The sequence below is a fragment of the Etheostoma cragini genome, chromosome 23 (assembly GCF_013103735.1).
Source record: "Etheostoma cragini isolate CJK2018 chromosome 23, CSU_Ecrag_1.0, whole genome shotgun sequence".
Classification (NCBI taxonomy): domain Eukaryota; kingdom Metazoa; phylum Chordata; class Actinopteri; order Perciformes; family Percidae; genus Etheostoma; species Etheostoma cragini.
This window is the reverse complement of record NC_048429.1, coordinates 17596989-17613845: the sequence shown is the minus strand read 5'-3', so window position 1 is coordinate 17613845 and position 16857 is coordinate 17596989. Positions and strand designations below refer to the sequence as shown.

General features: G+C 38.7%; 2 protein-coding genes across 2 annotated transcripts in view; both read left to right on the top strand.

Annotated features, from left to right (window-relative positions):
- Nucleotides 1-912: 912 nt before the first annotated feature.
- LOC117938529 (E3 ubiquitin-protein ligase TRIM21-like) lies at nt 913-4378 on the top strand. Its single transcript, XM_034863188.1, has 2 exons — nt 913-1080; nt 2722-4378. Exon 2 carries the CDS (start codon nt 2724-2726, stop codon nt 4335-4337), a length of 1614 nt encoding a protein of 537 aa, XP_034719079.1. The 5' UTR covers nt 913-1080; nt 2722-2723; the 3' UTR covers nt 4338-4378.
- A 3137-nt stretch (nt 4379-7515) lies between these two features.
- Nucleotides 7516-16857, top strand: part of cog5 (component of oligomeric golgi complex 5) — a 73387-nt gene continuing 64045 nt past the window's right edge. The window contains exons 1-5 of the mRNA XM_034863181.1: nt 7516-7626; nt 9591-9730; nt 10391-10448; nt 13659-13713; nt 16399-16468. Of these exons, the coding sequence (XP_034719072.1) occupies nt 7581-7626; nt 9591-9730; nt 10391-10448; nt 13659-13713; nt 16399-16468 (369 nt within the window). The 5' untranslated portion in view covers nt 7516-7580. The remainder of the gene's footprint in view (nt 7627-9590; nt 9731-10390; nt 10449-13658; nt 13714-16398; nt 16469-16857) is intronic.

Below are 16857 nucleotides of genomic sequence, written 5' to 3'. Positions count from 1 at the left end.
CCTGCTCCCGCCAAGCACACCTGCCTGCCATCTTCATCAGCCACAGTATTTCACCCCGGCCCTGCTCTCACTCTTCACTTGATCGTTGCTTCAGCTACAGTGGTGAAAGTACGTCTGCTTTATCCTCCTGAGTTTTCACAGTGCTTTTCCTTGTGCTAGTTCTATGTGTTCACCAGTCCTGTGCTTGTCTTTCAGTTATCCTTCCCTCCGGTCAGCTGGCTTCGGACCCCGGACCCTCTCCCTCGGCGCCCCCTCTTCATCCCGGCTTTTGTAGCCTACCAGCCTCTCCGCCAGCCTTCACTCCTCTCATCCGTGTCTCCTCGTGCCTGCATTCTCCCTCGCCTCTCCAGCCTTGGCTCCTCGGTCCCCCGACGCCTCCTCGGCCCCGGTTACCCCTCCAGCCCTCCGGTCCTCCGCTCCGGTGTCCACGTCCGCCTCCTCACTCTCTCTCTCTCTCTCTCTCTCTCTCGCTCGCTCGCTCGCTCGCTTTCTCTCTCTCTCTCTCTCCCTCGCTCGCTTTCTCTCTCTCCCTCGCTCGCTTTCTCTCTCTCTCTCCCCTGGTTCCGCAATAAACGTGTTCTGTGTGAGCTGTGCTTCTGAGTCCGCCTTTCTGTCCCGTAACATCTTCCTATAATAAAAAGGAAGGTAGTGAAGCCTGGTATACAGAAGCCTATGTTTTTCAAATTTTTGGTTCTTCATATTTGGGACATGCATGCTAAATAGGAAATCTCTCTCCCCCCTCTCTCTCTCTCTTTATCTCCCTCTCTCTAGCTCCCTCCCTGTCTCTTTCTCCCTCTCTCTCTCTCTCTCTCTCTCTAGTAACTGCTGAATGTGTTTACTGTGATTTAATACCTATCAACTGAACATTTCTTTAAATTAATTTCAGCTCTAGCCCACAGATTATATGAGAGGCACAGATTATATGAGAGGCGGAGCAACACTAGAGGGAAGGACCGTTTTTGCCGCAAAAATCCTGAGATGAAAGTGAAAGGAAGTAATTGCAGAGAGACGTTTGGTGTTCTCTACTCTTGAAGTAAGCCTAAAGCTGTTGTTTACCGAAAACGCATAAAAAACCCACGGGTGAGTATTCTACATGGCTGATTTGTTAGTGTGTGTGATATAAACGGAGAGCAACAACTATAGTGTGTATATAGCCTATAGTGCTAAAAAAAATTAAGTGAAGTGGCGTAAACTTCAAATGTTCCTATGAGCACAATGATTGTATAAGGAGCCCCAGTAGGAATCTCCTGCCATTTAAAATACCTACTCAAAGTAAAAAAGCAATGGAAACGGTCTGTGGTCCGTCCTTTTAGCCTATGCTCCGTTTACTGTGGCTATTTTATTCAATCAATCTGAAAAATTGTGCAAAATGTGGTATATTTGTGGGCATTAAGGAAATAGGCCTAGTGTTTTCCTGTTTTTAATTTAAAGCGGCCATTCAAATAAACAAGAAACTCAGAAGCAAAAAAAACAAGTCTAATTTCTGTGTCAGAAACATTTCAGATTTATGGGTTTCTTTTCTTCATTGTGCGCATGCGGGAGAGGGGAGCGCAGAGCGAAAAGGTGTAATACTAGTTTCATATGTTTTAGGGATTACTGAGGGGATTTAGTGATTATGACAGATATTAGCCTTCAGCATCTGGTTTACTTGTTTTGATATACTTCCTGTAGGCTACTTGCGTAATAATCATATACAGCGGCTAGAATAAGTTTACCCACCCAGGCCAAAGTTGATTTAAAGGAGGAATAAAAAAACATCTTTTGGAAACTGATTTCCATTTTCCTGATTACATAATGCCTTAATTCAATTTTTTTGGAAGATCCAACACTTTAAGGACAACAATTTTCTTTGTGAAGGAATAATATATTGTAAAAAAATTAATGTTCTTCATTAAAATACATAGGGCATAAGTAGCCTATACACCCCCTATGTTAAATTCCCGTAGAGGCAGGCAGATCTTTATTTCTACGCATACTATACAATAACATGCATCCTGATAAAGTTCCCTTGGCCTTTGGAATGAATCTAACCCCCCCATCATCACACACCCTTCACCATATATAGAGATTTGCATGGTGTTATTTCAGTCAGCTTAATAGCTGGTCTGATTTTCATTGAGAGATGATTTCATGGAAGGTTTCCCATGCCTATCTCCATGTATGGTAAAGGGTATATGATGATGTGGGGGGGAGCTATTTTAATTCCAAAGGCCAAGGGAACTTATCAGGATGCTATCAGGATGCATAGTATCCTGACACACGAAATAACTGGCCTTTAACAATAAAAATTTTCTAATAATACTGTTATTCATATATATGCCTTTGAAGCGGATCATGTTCAGTTTTGTTCTGTTTTTTGATACATTGTCTAAGAATTGTGACAGTTGTGTTCATTCAAGCAATATTCATTTTGTTATTGTTATCAGTAAAAGGTATTAGTCTAATGTTATTTGTCTGCTTTCCTTTCAACGAAGTATTATTTAAATAGTACTTCCACCTTTCAAAAAAATAATTTAGTTTTTCATTTGCTGTAGAAAAAAAAGAAAAAAGAAAATCTGAGAGATCTGCTGACACCTCATCTAAACCATTACATTGTGCAGTTTGATGAGGACTTGTGTTAGGACTCCTAGTGTTGATCTTTTGGACCCAAAGCTAATAATGAGAGAACATTAGGAGGAGTGAGAAAGTACATTTTTTTTGCTTTTTTTCCTTGTTTTCTAGAGATGTCTGCTGCCTGCAATTTCCTTTCTGAAGAGCACTTTCTGTGTTCCATCTGTCTGGATGTGTTCACTGATCCAGTCACCATACCATGTGGACACAACTACTGCAAGAACTGCATCACAGAACACTGGAAGATTAATGTCCAAAGCCAGTGTCCCATGTGTAAAGATCTTTTTGACAGAAGGCCTTTGTTGCGGGTCAATACATTCATATCTGAGATGGCTGATCATTTCAGGATGTCCAACATAAAGAAAGTTAGCAGCTGCTCAGTGCTCTGTAATGTCTGCCCTGAACCCAAACTGAAGGCGCTGAAGTCCTGCCTGGTGTGTTTCGCCTCCTACTGTGAAACTCACCTGGAGCTTCATCACCAAATCACAGGCCTGAAAAGACATAAGCTGATCGACCCTGTGGAGAACCTGGAAAACAGAATGTGTAAGAGGCATGATAGACCTCTGGAGCTGTTCTGCACGACAGATCAGGTGTGTGTATGTCAGTTCTGCACTGAATCAGACCACAAGAGACATTCCATTGTTCATCTGATTGAAGAATATAAACACAAGAAAGTTAAACTGGGGAAGACGCAGGCTGAAATTCAACAGATGATACGGGAGAGGCGACTGAAGGTTCAGCAGATGAAAGATTCACTGAAGCTCAGCAAGGATGATGCAGACAGAGAGACAGCAGCCGGTGTTCAGGTCTTCACTGCTCTGATCCAGTCTGTTGAGAGAAGCCTGGCTCACCTTATGGATGCAATTGAAGAGAAGCAGGAAAAAGCAGAGAAACAGGCTAAAGGTTTCATCGAAGAGCTTGAACGGGAAATCTCCGAGCTGATGAAGAGAAGCACCGAGGTGGAGAATCTCTCACGCACTGACGACCACCTGAATTTTCTTCAAAGTCTCCCATCCTTAAGTCCTGCTCCACCCACCAAAGACTGGACGGACGTCCGATTTCAGTCTTCATTCATGGGCACTGTGGGAAGAGCTGTGGCTCAGCTGGAGGAGACACTCAGTAAAGAGATGAAGGAGCTGTGTACTGATGTTGAGCTGAAGAGGGTAAAGCAGTATGCAGTAGATGTTACTCTTGATCCTGACACTGCTAGTTCCTATCTCATCCTGTCGGAGGGTGGGAAACAAGTAAAGTGTAGTGATACACAAAATGATGTCCCAGACAACCCATTGAGATTCTCCATCTGTAACGGTGTTTTAGGAAAGCAGAGTTTTTCTTCAGGTAGATTTTACTTCGAAGTTGAGGTTGGAGGCAAAACTGAATGGGACCTAGGGGTGGCCAATGAATCGGTCATCAGGAAGGGAAAGGTACGATTGTCCCCTAAGAATGGCTTTTGGAGTATATGGTTGAGAAATGTAGATGAGTATAAAGCTCTTGCAGGCCCTGGTGTCCTTCTCATACTGAAGAGGAAGCCTCAGAAACTGGGAGTGTTTGTGGATTATGAGGAAGGTCTGGTCTCCTTTTATGACGTAGATGCTGCAGCTCTGATCTACTCCTTTACTGGCTGCTCTTTCACTGAGAAAATCTACCCATACTTCAGTCCTTGCAGTAATAGCGGTGGCAGAAACGCTGCCCCCATGATCCTGCTCCCTCCATGCCAAACAAATTAGACATAGCAATTTATTTCATCTGCTAATCTCCTCAATTACTTAATTCTGCTTAATTAAGTTATAGCATCCCAAACCTGAAAAAAACTCCTATTGTATTAGCTGTCAAAAGTATAAAGAAACAGCAGGGGAGAAGTTGGTGAACAAAACTTAAAGTTTAAAATAAAATTTGACAGGTCAGTTTGAAAAAAGTGTGAGATCATTTTTGGGCCTTACTTTTATAGGACAGCTGAACACATGAAAGTGGAGAGAGAGGGGGAAGGACATGCAACAAAGGGCCGCTGGTCGGAGTCGGAACCGGGGCCACTCAGTATGCCTCTATACTTGGTAAGGTACTGAGGTAATCAATCAAGAGAGAATCAGGATCATTTTCTATTGACTTATTTTCAATAAAACAAACATAAGAGTCAACCAATACTGGAAATTAAATAGGATGCAGGTTTGAGGCACTTTCACATTTGCTTTATCAGAATCAGAATCAGAATCAGAAATACTTTATTGATCCCCGAAGAGAAATTCTGTGTTGCAGTATATAGTATAAATAATCAAGTAGAAATCTAAATAAAGAAATATAAGGAGTGTGGATATGGACTGTTATGATAAGGTATTTACATAATTAAGGAGTTGTAATAGTGAAAAGTTATAATAATAATAGTAATGGTAGCAGTTAAGTATTGCACACATTTCAAGCCAGTGTTATTGCACAAACAGATAACATTGTCCACAATTACAGGAAGCTTCGTCCATAATTTGAATAGCCTATGTCCCAAACACATTTTCTATTGCTCAAGGGGCAGCGAGAGCCTTGACTGTAAAATAATGATAAACAGAATAAGAACACAAGGCTACCTGCAGCTTTTGCTTTTGCCAAAATGTCTATGTCAAAAAAGATTTATCAATAAGTGGATAGTTAGGATTTCCTTATCAAGTAAAAATAGTTAAACTGTATAGAGTGAGAGAGATGTGTGATGATGACAATTATTTCTTTTAGACATACTGTCTGGATACTGAAAGTGTTTTGCATACGTTATTTTTTCAGTATTTTAGTTCTGGTTTTTGTTTGTCGGTTCACAACGCGTTCACAAAGTGATGGTAGACTGATCTTTAAAGACAGTGTTAGATTTGCAGACTTGTTTAATGCAAGTTGGATAATTATACAAAAAATGACTAAGAATCAGTGCAAATATGTCTACATTTCTATTTAGCTAGCAAGCTAGCAGTGTGGAATAAGCCATGAGAGGGGTAAGCCATACCAGTGTTGTGTTGAAGTTTGTTTTCGGGTCACTATGGGTTTCCTCCCCATACTTAATCTGTATATATAATAAATATCCAAAAGAAGAGATATAGAATAACATAAGGAAATACATAGGCGGGGATGAAAAAACCTCCAAGTGTTCGTTATTGCGTCCGTCAGTTTGTAGCTCAATGTTGTAATTATGTTTGGTTATGGTTATATATTTACACTCATGTAGGTGTTGTTGGGCTGACCTAGGAAGTGTGCTTGCTCGCCTTGAGGATTATAACTTTATGTCATACATGATTACATCCAATGAAATTAAATCTTAAATACTGGGTGAAATGAGTCATTACCTTTTAAGGATCATGTTTGTCTTTTTAATTATTTTATTAATAAAAAGGAAAAATACAAATACAAATCAAGCTTGGTGATCATTATTAAACCGCTAAAATGATTTGAAATAACCAAGAACAATAACAGAAACACAGAATGAAAGTTGAATTTCTTGCCAGCTGGTTAGTTACATGCGTGTACCAATATGTGGATTAATAGATGGATGAATGAATGAAGAAAATAGCAAAATAAATCAAAACAATTACAAAAATAATTTTATTTTTATCAAGGTTGATAAAATTCTGAACATTTGGATAAATGTAAGAAGGCATAAAAACAATGCACAAATAAATTAAGATAGAACTCTGTAGTGTAAACTACAGAATAATTTTCCTTCAGCATGATTTTTACCGGGATTAGCAAGTAGTTTTAATTTTAAATCAAACCACATTCCCATCTGTAATTTCATTTTACATATCCATAATATCATTTCTACTTGTTAGAATTGTATTCTCACTAGTTAGAATTACAATAGAGATATCCAAAATAAGAATGTATCTCCGAATTTGATTATACTGGTCAAAACTAAATTTAAGTTGAATTATGGATATTTTCAATACATATCCAGTCTAGCTATTAAATGCTTAAACGGCCACAAACATTTGAAATGATTTTTAGATATCTTAAACTTAGTAAAATTAAAGTTTTATACATCTTGAAATACAATTTTTACCAGTAAAATTCATATTTTGGATATCTTTATTGACATTCTAACCAGTGAGAAAACAATTTTAATGAGTAAAAATTATTTTATGGATATCTAAAATATAATTATGGATAGTCAATGAACCCTTTTTATGTTAACCTGTTTTCAAATATCCACTACACATTTGTGGATATGTGCAGTTGTATTGTTTCTAGTCATAATTCTAATTGTAAATACCTGAAATTGAATTTTTACTAGCCATAATACAAATTGTTGATATCCATAATGACATTTGTACTAGTCAGAAAGAGTCGAAATAACAATACAGATATCTGGAATGTTTGTTTCATTTTGGATATCTGAAATTAGAGTTTTGACTAGTAACAATTGCATTGTAGATATCTGAAATGGGAGTTCTCCCTATTCATAATTCTGTTGCAGATATCTGGAATCTTCATTCTGGATTGGAAGAATAACGTTGTGCATATCTGATATGCGTTAATTTGCTATACTGATGTTGAATGAACGTTGAATGAGTCTGTACGTCAGTTGTCAACATTTGTTATTTTTCTCCTTTTCACTGGCAAAAATCTTTTCCCGATGCCCTTGAACACACGAAAAGCCCAAACACATGGCTAGCAACCATTCATTTCGTACAAATGTTTTTACGTCACGTAACGTAAAAACATTTGTTCAAATAAAAATGACGTTGTGGATTATCTGAAATGACAAATGTAGATAGGAAATATGTCATTGTGGATATCTGAATGTTGTGGAAGAGTGGAGTGACATGACATACCTGCAATACATATCCAGTCTAAATGTTAAAATGGCTTGCCATATGGCGTGGGCTACTCATGGACTACGTGAAAAGAGCAGGCCAAAATGTCGCGTGTGTAGCCCTTTAAGGCTCGTGCAACGTCCAGTGCATTCGTCACTCAGTTGTTACGTCACATGCGGAAGTATCAACATGGAGAACCGGAGAGAATCCACCACGAATTCACTTCTGAAAGATGGTAAAAAAAGCTTTATGGGCATTGATAGTTGTACAACATATATTTCGAAGCTTGGCCCAATTTCGTCGCGCAGTTAGCTAACGTTAATGCAAAAGCACTCTCGAGCTTACCTCTTATTACATATCTGGATTTGTGATTGTGACGTGGTTATCCTAAGAGTTTTAGGCTAATGTATCCATAGGGTCAGGCACTGGGAATACACGTTGGGCGGCTCATTTGCACTGCTGTTGATGTATTTGCTATAATTTGTGAATTGCACTGGCGGTGACAGAAACTTATAGAGACTAGCTAAAGATATAAGTAATAACATACTTTATTAATCCCGCGTGTTTGCGCTCTGTTGTTATTACCATTAGTACACATTACACACGGGTCTGAATTACACACACAGACATGCTCATTACCCATACACGCACTAATGGAGAGATGTCCGAGTGGGGGGTGCTGCCCATGGAAAGGCACGGAAAGGTTCAGTGCCTTGCTCAAGAGCATCTCTCCATACTTTTGGTCTTGAACCAGCGACCCTCCGGTTGCCAACCCAACTCCCTGTGGACTGAGCTACTGCTACAAAGTGATAATTCCAATAAGGTTGGATGAATAAGCGTTAGTAGTAAATTAATCCAATGGATTGTTTTAACGTCAGTCAGTCAACTACACGATCAGATACACATTGATTTTATTTATTTATTTTTGATCTGAAGTCAAATAAAAACAAAAAAACCCACAAGGTTGTTATGCAGCATTGCATTATCTCTGGTGCGGTGAGGTAAGGCCTTTTTATTATTTTAATACCGTTTCAACAGATTGTGATTGTTTTTTTTCCCTCAGTTCTATGCAGTGGTGAAGTCTAATGTATTCTAGTGAGTAGGGCTGGGAAACATGGAGAAAATCAAATATCACAATATTTTTTACCAAATTCCTCAATATCGATGCTGCAACAATATTGTAGTGTTGGCTACTGATGATTTCACAAAATATTCACACAATGATATTTAAGATAAATAATCATCAGTAACGTGGATATAATGACTAACTGGCTAAAGGCAACTAATGGAACAGTTACAACAGTCTGCGAAGTTCATGAAATGACATCACTTTACTGTAATGCAGCCTTTAAAACCAGGAAAAGACACCTATGATGTCCAAAAACTAAGATGATATCTAGTCTCTTATCACAATATCGATATATACAATAGTGGGGGCTCTTGGTGTCCTCCCCCAGGGAAGTTTTGAGCATCAACAACTTCATTTCTTTTACTTGGACACACTTTTATGCACCAATTTACAGTGCAAATACCTATATATATATATATATATATATATATATATATATATATATATACATATATATATATATATATATATATATATATATATATACCTATGTGAAGAAAGTAAAACAGATGACAGTTCAAATTATGTCAAAACTAGAATGGAAAGTATGTTTTTGCGTGTCATTGGGCATTTTTAAGTGGCTTTCTAAGTGGGTATACGTACCCATTTACACCTGGTTTTAACCATGTGTTTCCTACGCCAATGAACAGATGAGCTTAAAAAAAAGCATTTCGACACCAAAACTGTGCCAAATCTTGATTTTCTTTTTCAATGCTCATACAAACATTTTGTTGGATGGCTTTCTGATGTCGGCTCACGAAGAACAGGTCAAAGAGAGACGGCAGGTTGTGGTGGAAAGTAACTAAGTACATTTACTCAAGTGCCGTACTTAATTATAAATTAGAGGTATTTTACCGGAGTCTTTTCTCTTCATGCCACATTCTATTTCTACGTTGTTACATTTCAGAGAGAAATATTGTACTTTTTACTCCACTACATTCATCTGACAGCTTTTGTTACAGGTAACTTTTGTTTCCGTAACATTGCACCACTAAAATTACATGTTGGAATAGTATGAACAGTATTGAGTATATTGAATGGTTTGAGGATTTGCTGCTGTTTTTTTACAGGGTGCTACGCTGATTTCCTGGCACAGGACTTTGATGTGAAGACGTACACAGCTCAGGCTATTCACCATGCTGTCATTGCTGAGCAGCTGGCCAAGCTGGCACAGGGCATCAGTCAGCTTGACAAGGAGCTGCACAGCCAGGTACAGACCCAACACACCACAATACAGTCCCACCGACTCACTGGGAGTCTAACCTCTAATTTCCACTGGGCGAGTCTGCGTTGTGTTCGGGATCCCCCCGAGCAATCACGGCCATTCAAGTCAATGTTTAATATTACACCTTCTGTGCCGTGGCGCATCCCAGAAGTGTGTGTGAAGCGACTCTCTACTTGGCTAAAGATACGTGTCAGGTCTATTTTCACATTGGGCAGGAAGTGAAACAGCGAGACTATCCCGTCAAGTTACCAAAAAACACCACCCCCCCTAACTGTTTACGTCTCCTCTACACCACCATGAGAGGGTCAACTTATAGTGGAGATGGTGAAATGAAGGTTCATTACTCAGAGTTTCACATGAAATAGTGCACAGTCAAATTCAAATCATAATTCACTTTTGAAGCTAAAGTGGAACTTTTGTCTTCCCCATTTGGCTGTGAGAGTAAATACACAAACACTGTCCACATGCTTAATTGCAAAACTATAATGGAAAGAATGTTGTTACGTTTCATTGGGCATGTCAAATAGCTGTTTAGTATAAGAGAAAGGAGGCTGTTTAATAGGAGTTGTTATCACACTGTTACTGACCCACTTATATGTAACCATAATATTAACCCCAATCCATATTTGTTAATACTCCTTCCAGGTTGTGGCCAGACATGAAGACTTACTGTCTCAGGCGACTGGGATAGAGTCCCTTGAAGGTAAAGAGCAACATTTACATATGCCGCGGTTACAATTTCAAGATCAGAAATGGGCAGGAACAGCTTCATTAACGTGCACCAAGGGCTTAAACATTTTTTGTTATTTTTTTCCCTTCCTGGCTGCCATTGGATTTATTTCTGACACAGCGTGTTTACAGATAAGGGGTAGTCCAAATTACAGATTGTCCAAATTTTATTTTCTTAAAGCATTATGATTCAACTTGAAAAGGCCACTTTTTTGATAACTCTCTCTCTCTGTTGGTGTATTCATGTGAGATTTGGATGTTTAAAATCAGTAAATGGTTTATATAAGGCTATCTATGCTTCTCAGTTCGTAGCAGCCACTCCTAGCCTTCGGTGCCACTATAGGCACCATTATACACTGGTGGCTAGGCGTGCAACGGATCGGATCACGGTTTTGAGTCACGGATCGGAATGACTTTTGGATCAGCGCAAAAAAAACCATCTGGTTCAGATCATTAGGTAGCAGAGCAGGTGTTTAAGTGGCACCAAACTCCATGTTGCTATTCCGTTTGGTAGAAACTGGTCGTTTAGGCACCGGTGCCGTAGAGATTTATCAGCCTACTTTACGCTACAGTAACAGCAGCTGTTTCACTTTGGGGTTCAGTATCCCAAGTCCACTTTAACATTTAGACTGGGATCTGGGCTTAGGGATCAAAACCACCGACCTTTCGATTGGCAGACGACCGCTCTACCTCCTGTTGCATTGTGTTGCTGTTTTACTACTTGCTTAGCAGCAAATGTCTTAGAAAATTACACTCCACAACATTCTTTTTTTTTTTTGTTCAAAATTATGCTATAGTTGTCCGTCAAGTTTATAATTATTTTTTGTAGCCCAATATCAGAATTGACACATTTTCTTTAGGGGACTTTAAAATCTGTACAACATATGGCACCCAGAATAGAGCAACATGATACAATGACAGTATATGCAATCAGTAAAATGTTACATAGAATGTGAACATTTATGAAAAAGAGGGATGTCGTCTGACTTCTTTTTAACTTGGCCCCCGAGACTCTGGAACAAACTTCCCATGCATATTAGGTCCTTCTCTACTGCCGAGATCTTTAAGTGTTGTCTTAAAACACATTTTTATTCTTTGGCATATGATTTAGCTTAGGGACTTTTGTATAGAAGTGGGTTGTTTGTATGATGATCATTATCTTCTTTTGGTTTTACAACATAATATAACTTTGTACAGCACTGGCTAACTAGGTTGTTTTTTAATCTCTTAATACATTGACTTGACTTGACTTGGAACAGAAAGGAGACGTGTGGTCTGAGAGCACAGAGTCCTGGTTGGAGTATTGACATTAAGGGCTTCAGACAGCTATGAAGGGGCGTGGCAGATTACAAATTTGTAGGTCATCAGAATCAACATAGCGTCTGATCTGACATGGACCAGAAGCCAAGGAAGGGAATTATTTGGCCAAGAGGTGATCTATAAAGAGAGAAGAGCAAAGGGCTCAGAACAGGGCTTTGAGGTACTCCATATTTTGCATGTGAAAATGTTATTTAAGGATATTATTTAAGGAATAGGTAATTGTAACCACGTGAGAGCCAGGCCAAAGACAGCCTTTTCCAGTCATTTTTGGAGTATACAGTGATCAATATTGTCAAAGGCTGCACTGAGATCCAGTAGTAGAAGCATCAAGATGAATCTTTATTAATGAGAAGACCATTTACGAATTCAGTAAGCACAGTTTTGATGGAGTAGCAGGTCCCGAAAGCAATTCCATTTATTTTATAGTCTCAAATCATAACAAGAGTTATCTAGAGACACTTTACAGATAGAGTAGGTTCAGAACACACTCTGTAATTTATAAAGCCCCAACAATTCCAGTAATTCCCCCAAAAGCAAGTGTTTAGACTCAAGGAGAAACTCTTTTTTTAGAGAGAAACCTCAGGCAGACCTAGGCTCTTGGTAGGAGGTGTCTGATGGGGCCAGTTGGAGGTGTGATGATAATAGTCACAATAAAGATAATGGAACTTTGACTAGAAATAGTATTTGTAGTAGTTTATGGTGTAGCAGGGCACTGCAGGGTGTTGCAGGACGTAGCAGGGCATAGCAGGGTGCAGAGCAGGACAAAGCAGGCAGCTGCAACCATGATTTAGGTGCCACCCTAATCCAAGGAAAACTGTGGGGCAACAGAAAACATAAGGACTCTGAGGGAAAAGCTCCCCAGAACTAGGTTGGTAACAAGCATTTCTGGGACATGGATGCACACAGATGGAAAGAGAGGAGAGAGGAGTCCAGTGTGTTAAATGTCCCCCGGCAGTCTAAAACTATAAAAGCATAACTAAGAGCTGGTGCAGACAAACCTGAGACAGTCTACAAAGGGTTGGTGGATGAATCTGACTATGAAGAGAATGGGTGCTGCAGACTGAAAAGATTAAAAAAAGATTCATATTAAATATATGGCATGAAAGTTGTTGAACCACAGCAGCCTTAAAGCATGGGAACATGCTGTGGGACATAAGTTGACAGTATTCAGCATAGAAGGTCCCAGAAATTGCCAAAGATCTTTTAACAATTGTGTGGAAATGGTACTAAAAACACAGATTGTCACAAACTTACGTTATAATACTGTGTTCTGTAGCCTGTTTCAGAATCAGAGAGGAGTTTAATGCCACAGTTGTTACCCTACCTGGAATTTGCCTTGGTGACAGGTGCATACATACACAAACAAATATTAAACATCAATAAGAATGTAGTACAGATTAAGTACAGAAACGGATATTCACAAGATGGCTGTTTAGTATAAGAGAAAGGAGGCTGTTTAATAGGAGTTGTTATCACATTGTCACTGACCTTATCTTTTTGCCAACATCCATGTTTGTCCTAGAGGTTTAGTGTTAAAACGTTCATCATCATCATTATGATAATGTTCAGAAACCAACTGTCAGAATGCCTAACAGCCTATTAATGCACATGGCAAGACTTTTGAAACCATCCTCATCTTTCAACAGTATTGCTAAGCAATGATAATTGGATATATGCGTTGGATGCTTAAATAATTACCTTCTATAGCAGTTTTAAAAGATCTCATTTTATTGATTGCAGTTCTCAGGTTTCACCACAAGAGAGGGCCAGCGTTTTTCAAGCAAAGTCTGCTAAGAAAGTAGCTCTTAAAATCTGTGTCAAATTGTACTGAGGGAAATCTCTATTTTGCTTTTGTTGTTTTCAGGGGTTCTTCAGATGATGCAGACAAGAATCAGTGCTCTTCAGGCAGCTGTTGACAGGTAAACCGGTTCCCCTCTGGCTTTAGTCAGATAAGATGCATTTGTTGTCAACATTTACCCAAAGATGCTAGGCTTTGGCACCTGCTGCTTGACATTAACACACCTGCTTACAACCACTGTCTCTATTCTTCTCTTTTCTTAGCTGGGCCTTTTAGTCCATAAATCCCCTGAGAACGTGGTTTCATAATAACATTTTCAGTCCAATATGTATAACTAAATAAACAAACGTCCTTACTTTATCTTCTAAAACTCAAATACTTCACTAATCTAAATCTGAAGTGCGTGTGTATGGTTTGACAGTGGCAGGGCTACATAAGCAATAGGCCTCATAACTATCATCACATTTCGATTCAAATTTAGCTCAAGGTGCATGAAATTACCCTTTTTTAACTTATTGCTGTCTACTTAAGTGGTAGAAATAGAATGCAGCTCCCAAAGATGCCTCACCTTTTCTTTTAGGACCATCATCACATCTTGAGGAAAACCCTTTGATGAATATTTGTGTTGCTTTATCAGCAATATTAAACCAATGATTTTATTTGGAATTCATAAATTGACTAAATCTTAAAGGGTAACTACCATTTTCTCCAACCTTATTGGTTGAAAATTTGGCTTATTGGTTTTTAACCCTATTTTCCTATGTTTTTGTATCTAAATGACTGATGGAACAACAATCTTTGACATTGGTCTTGTATTAAGCAAGATCTTTGCAGACGGCAGCAGAGAAACAAGCTACAATGGAAGTTATTAGGTGTGTGGTAAGTGTTTAACAACATTAGTGAAAGGATTTCTAAGGAGTGAGATCTTCCTGTTAAAGAGGAAACCCACCAGACTCCATATTATTTAACTGTAATTTTAGCATCGTAAAACACATCATTCAGTGTCGACAGAAACAAAATAAAACTATGAAAAGCCATTTTGGGGTTGTCTTTCCACTTTTCCAAGCATCACAACTCTAGTTTTGGTTGAAATAAACACATAGTTTACTAATTCAGATGTGAAAATATGTTTGCTCTATACATGCTAAAAGGATTGTTTTTTAAATGGAGTCTGGTGGGTTTAGCACTAGTAAACCTCAGAGCTGTTTCTGTTACACAGAAATGTCTCAAAGAGGTTTTAAACGTCTATCTCTGAAGGGATCCTTTCTATAATGTTGTCAGGCCCTTAGAATATTAATCGGAGTTTGTCAGCAGCAAAACAAGCGCTTTTAGTGGACGCTGACTAACGCTGAACATTTGTCCCATACAGTTACATTGCAGCCCTGTCTGTGGCTGCCGGTTACAGCTTTCACGCTTAATACTGGACCAATTTCAATTGTTTGTTTTTCCCATCTGTCACTTACACACAAAAACATAGAAAAATAGGGTCCAGGTTGAGAAAAATGGTAGTTCCCCTCTCAGGTGTCTAATTCAAAACTACCCTACCCTAAATGGTTCACAGGTTGTGGGGATGGGTTCATGGAACAACATTCTGGCACTGCCAGAATACAGTTACAGTTTTATCAGTGTAATTGTGAAGAAAATCAATAACAATACCAGCGCCACCTCTTCCAAAAGGTAACGGCTGCACACTTAGTCCACAAGAGTTTAATAATGACAACTTTTCAATTCTACATTGACCTTCATAGTCGAAAGAGTTACAAAAAATGAAAACCACATAAATACCCCTAAATACATCATGCACACAAATACAACACAAGACAAGACAAGCTCTATGAAGACAGGTGTGGTTTGTCCAAAACAGGCGATAAACCATCCAGAAACAAATAACAATAAACAAATCAGTTTAAATACATAGAAAAGTACATACAATAATATAGAAAAACAGGTTAATACATCAGTATCAGCCATACTTCAGAAAAACAAAAAAAACAAAACATCAACAAACCCTTTTTTTAAATATAATTGTCTAATTTTAATTTAAAAAAAAAGCATTTATCAAAACATAAACATACAATATGTAATAACAAAAACCCATTAGACATCATTTTTTATCTCAGCAAATCAATTAAATGAACAGCTATTGAACAAAATAGTTTCTACTGGATGATACCTGACAGGTCATATAGTGAAAATAAATTACAAATATACTTAACTTAGGCAAAAGAGTAACAGTAATCCAGCTCACTGTCTTCAGTTAAACAGACAACTTGTCATGGTGGACAGTAAGATTTTTTGTTCTCTAACTCTCCCTGCCTGCCAAACTTTGCACCCTGATTTTGGACATTTAATCTTCCTCGTTCTGGGCTCGACCCAGAGATCGAGTCCCTAAGTCCAGTTTGTTGAATTAATACGAACAGGGCTTGGTAACTTTTCTTCTTCTTCTGATGAGCATGTTTTGCTCCCATGTTTAGAATGTAGGAGTGACTAATATTAGGTAACTGCAATCACTGGTGGGGCTAATTTATTCGTGTTATGAATGCTTAATGTAATGGAGTGTAATGTTTTCTATTTTGACGTTTTGGCGCTTGTGAGTTTCCTTTGGCGTTGGCTGAAAACCTCTTTGTTGTCGGAAAACCCCTGCATTAGCACTCTTCAATGAAGCCCATTGTAGTAAGCTGGATCGATATTGAAATATATCAATAAATTAGGTCTCTTCTGTTTGACTCTGTTCCAAAGTGGCATCTAATGAATGAATCACCATTGACAGGCGACCAAATAATAAACTCTGTGTGCATCTCTCCAGGATCAGGACGAAGATTGTAGACCCGTACAACAAGATTGTGGCCCGGATCACCCAGCTTGCCAGGCTGCAGGTAACTCTCCACTACACACTTCATAGTGATAGTATTTACTTTTCTGTGGCTGTGTGAATCAGTACGTTTCTCTTTTGAGATGGCAGAAAAAAAAAACTGCCAAAGAACATCATTTGCTTTAAGTTTTCCAAAACCCACAGAGAAATCAACACTCTGTAGGAGAGGTTCAGCATTTGCCTACATGTACGTAGGCAAGAGATTTGTTGTGTGCAGAGCTCTAAGCTACTGCATGCAGCTCAGTATGAGCACTGGACTGCAGTTCTCCTCTTTGTGCAGGAATCATGATTAAATATTGATGAAACTGCGGATGTAAAAAAGGTGTGTGTGTGTGTGTGTGTGTGTGTGTGTGTGTGTGTGTGTGTGTGTGTGTGTGTGTGTGTGTGTGTGTG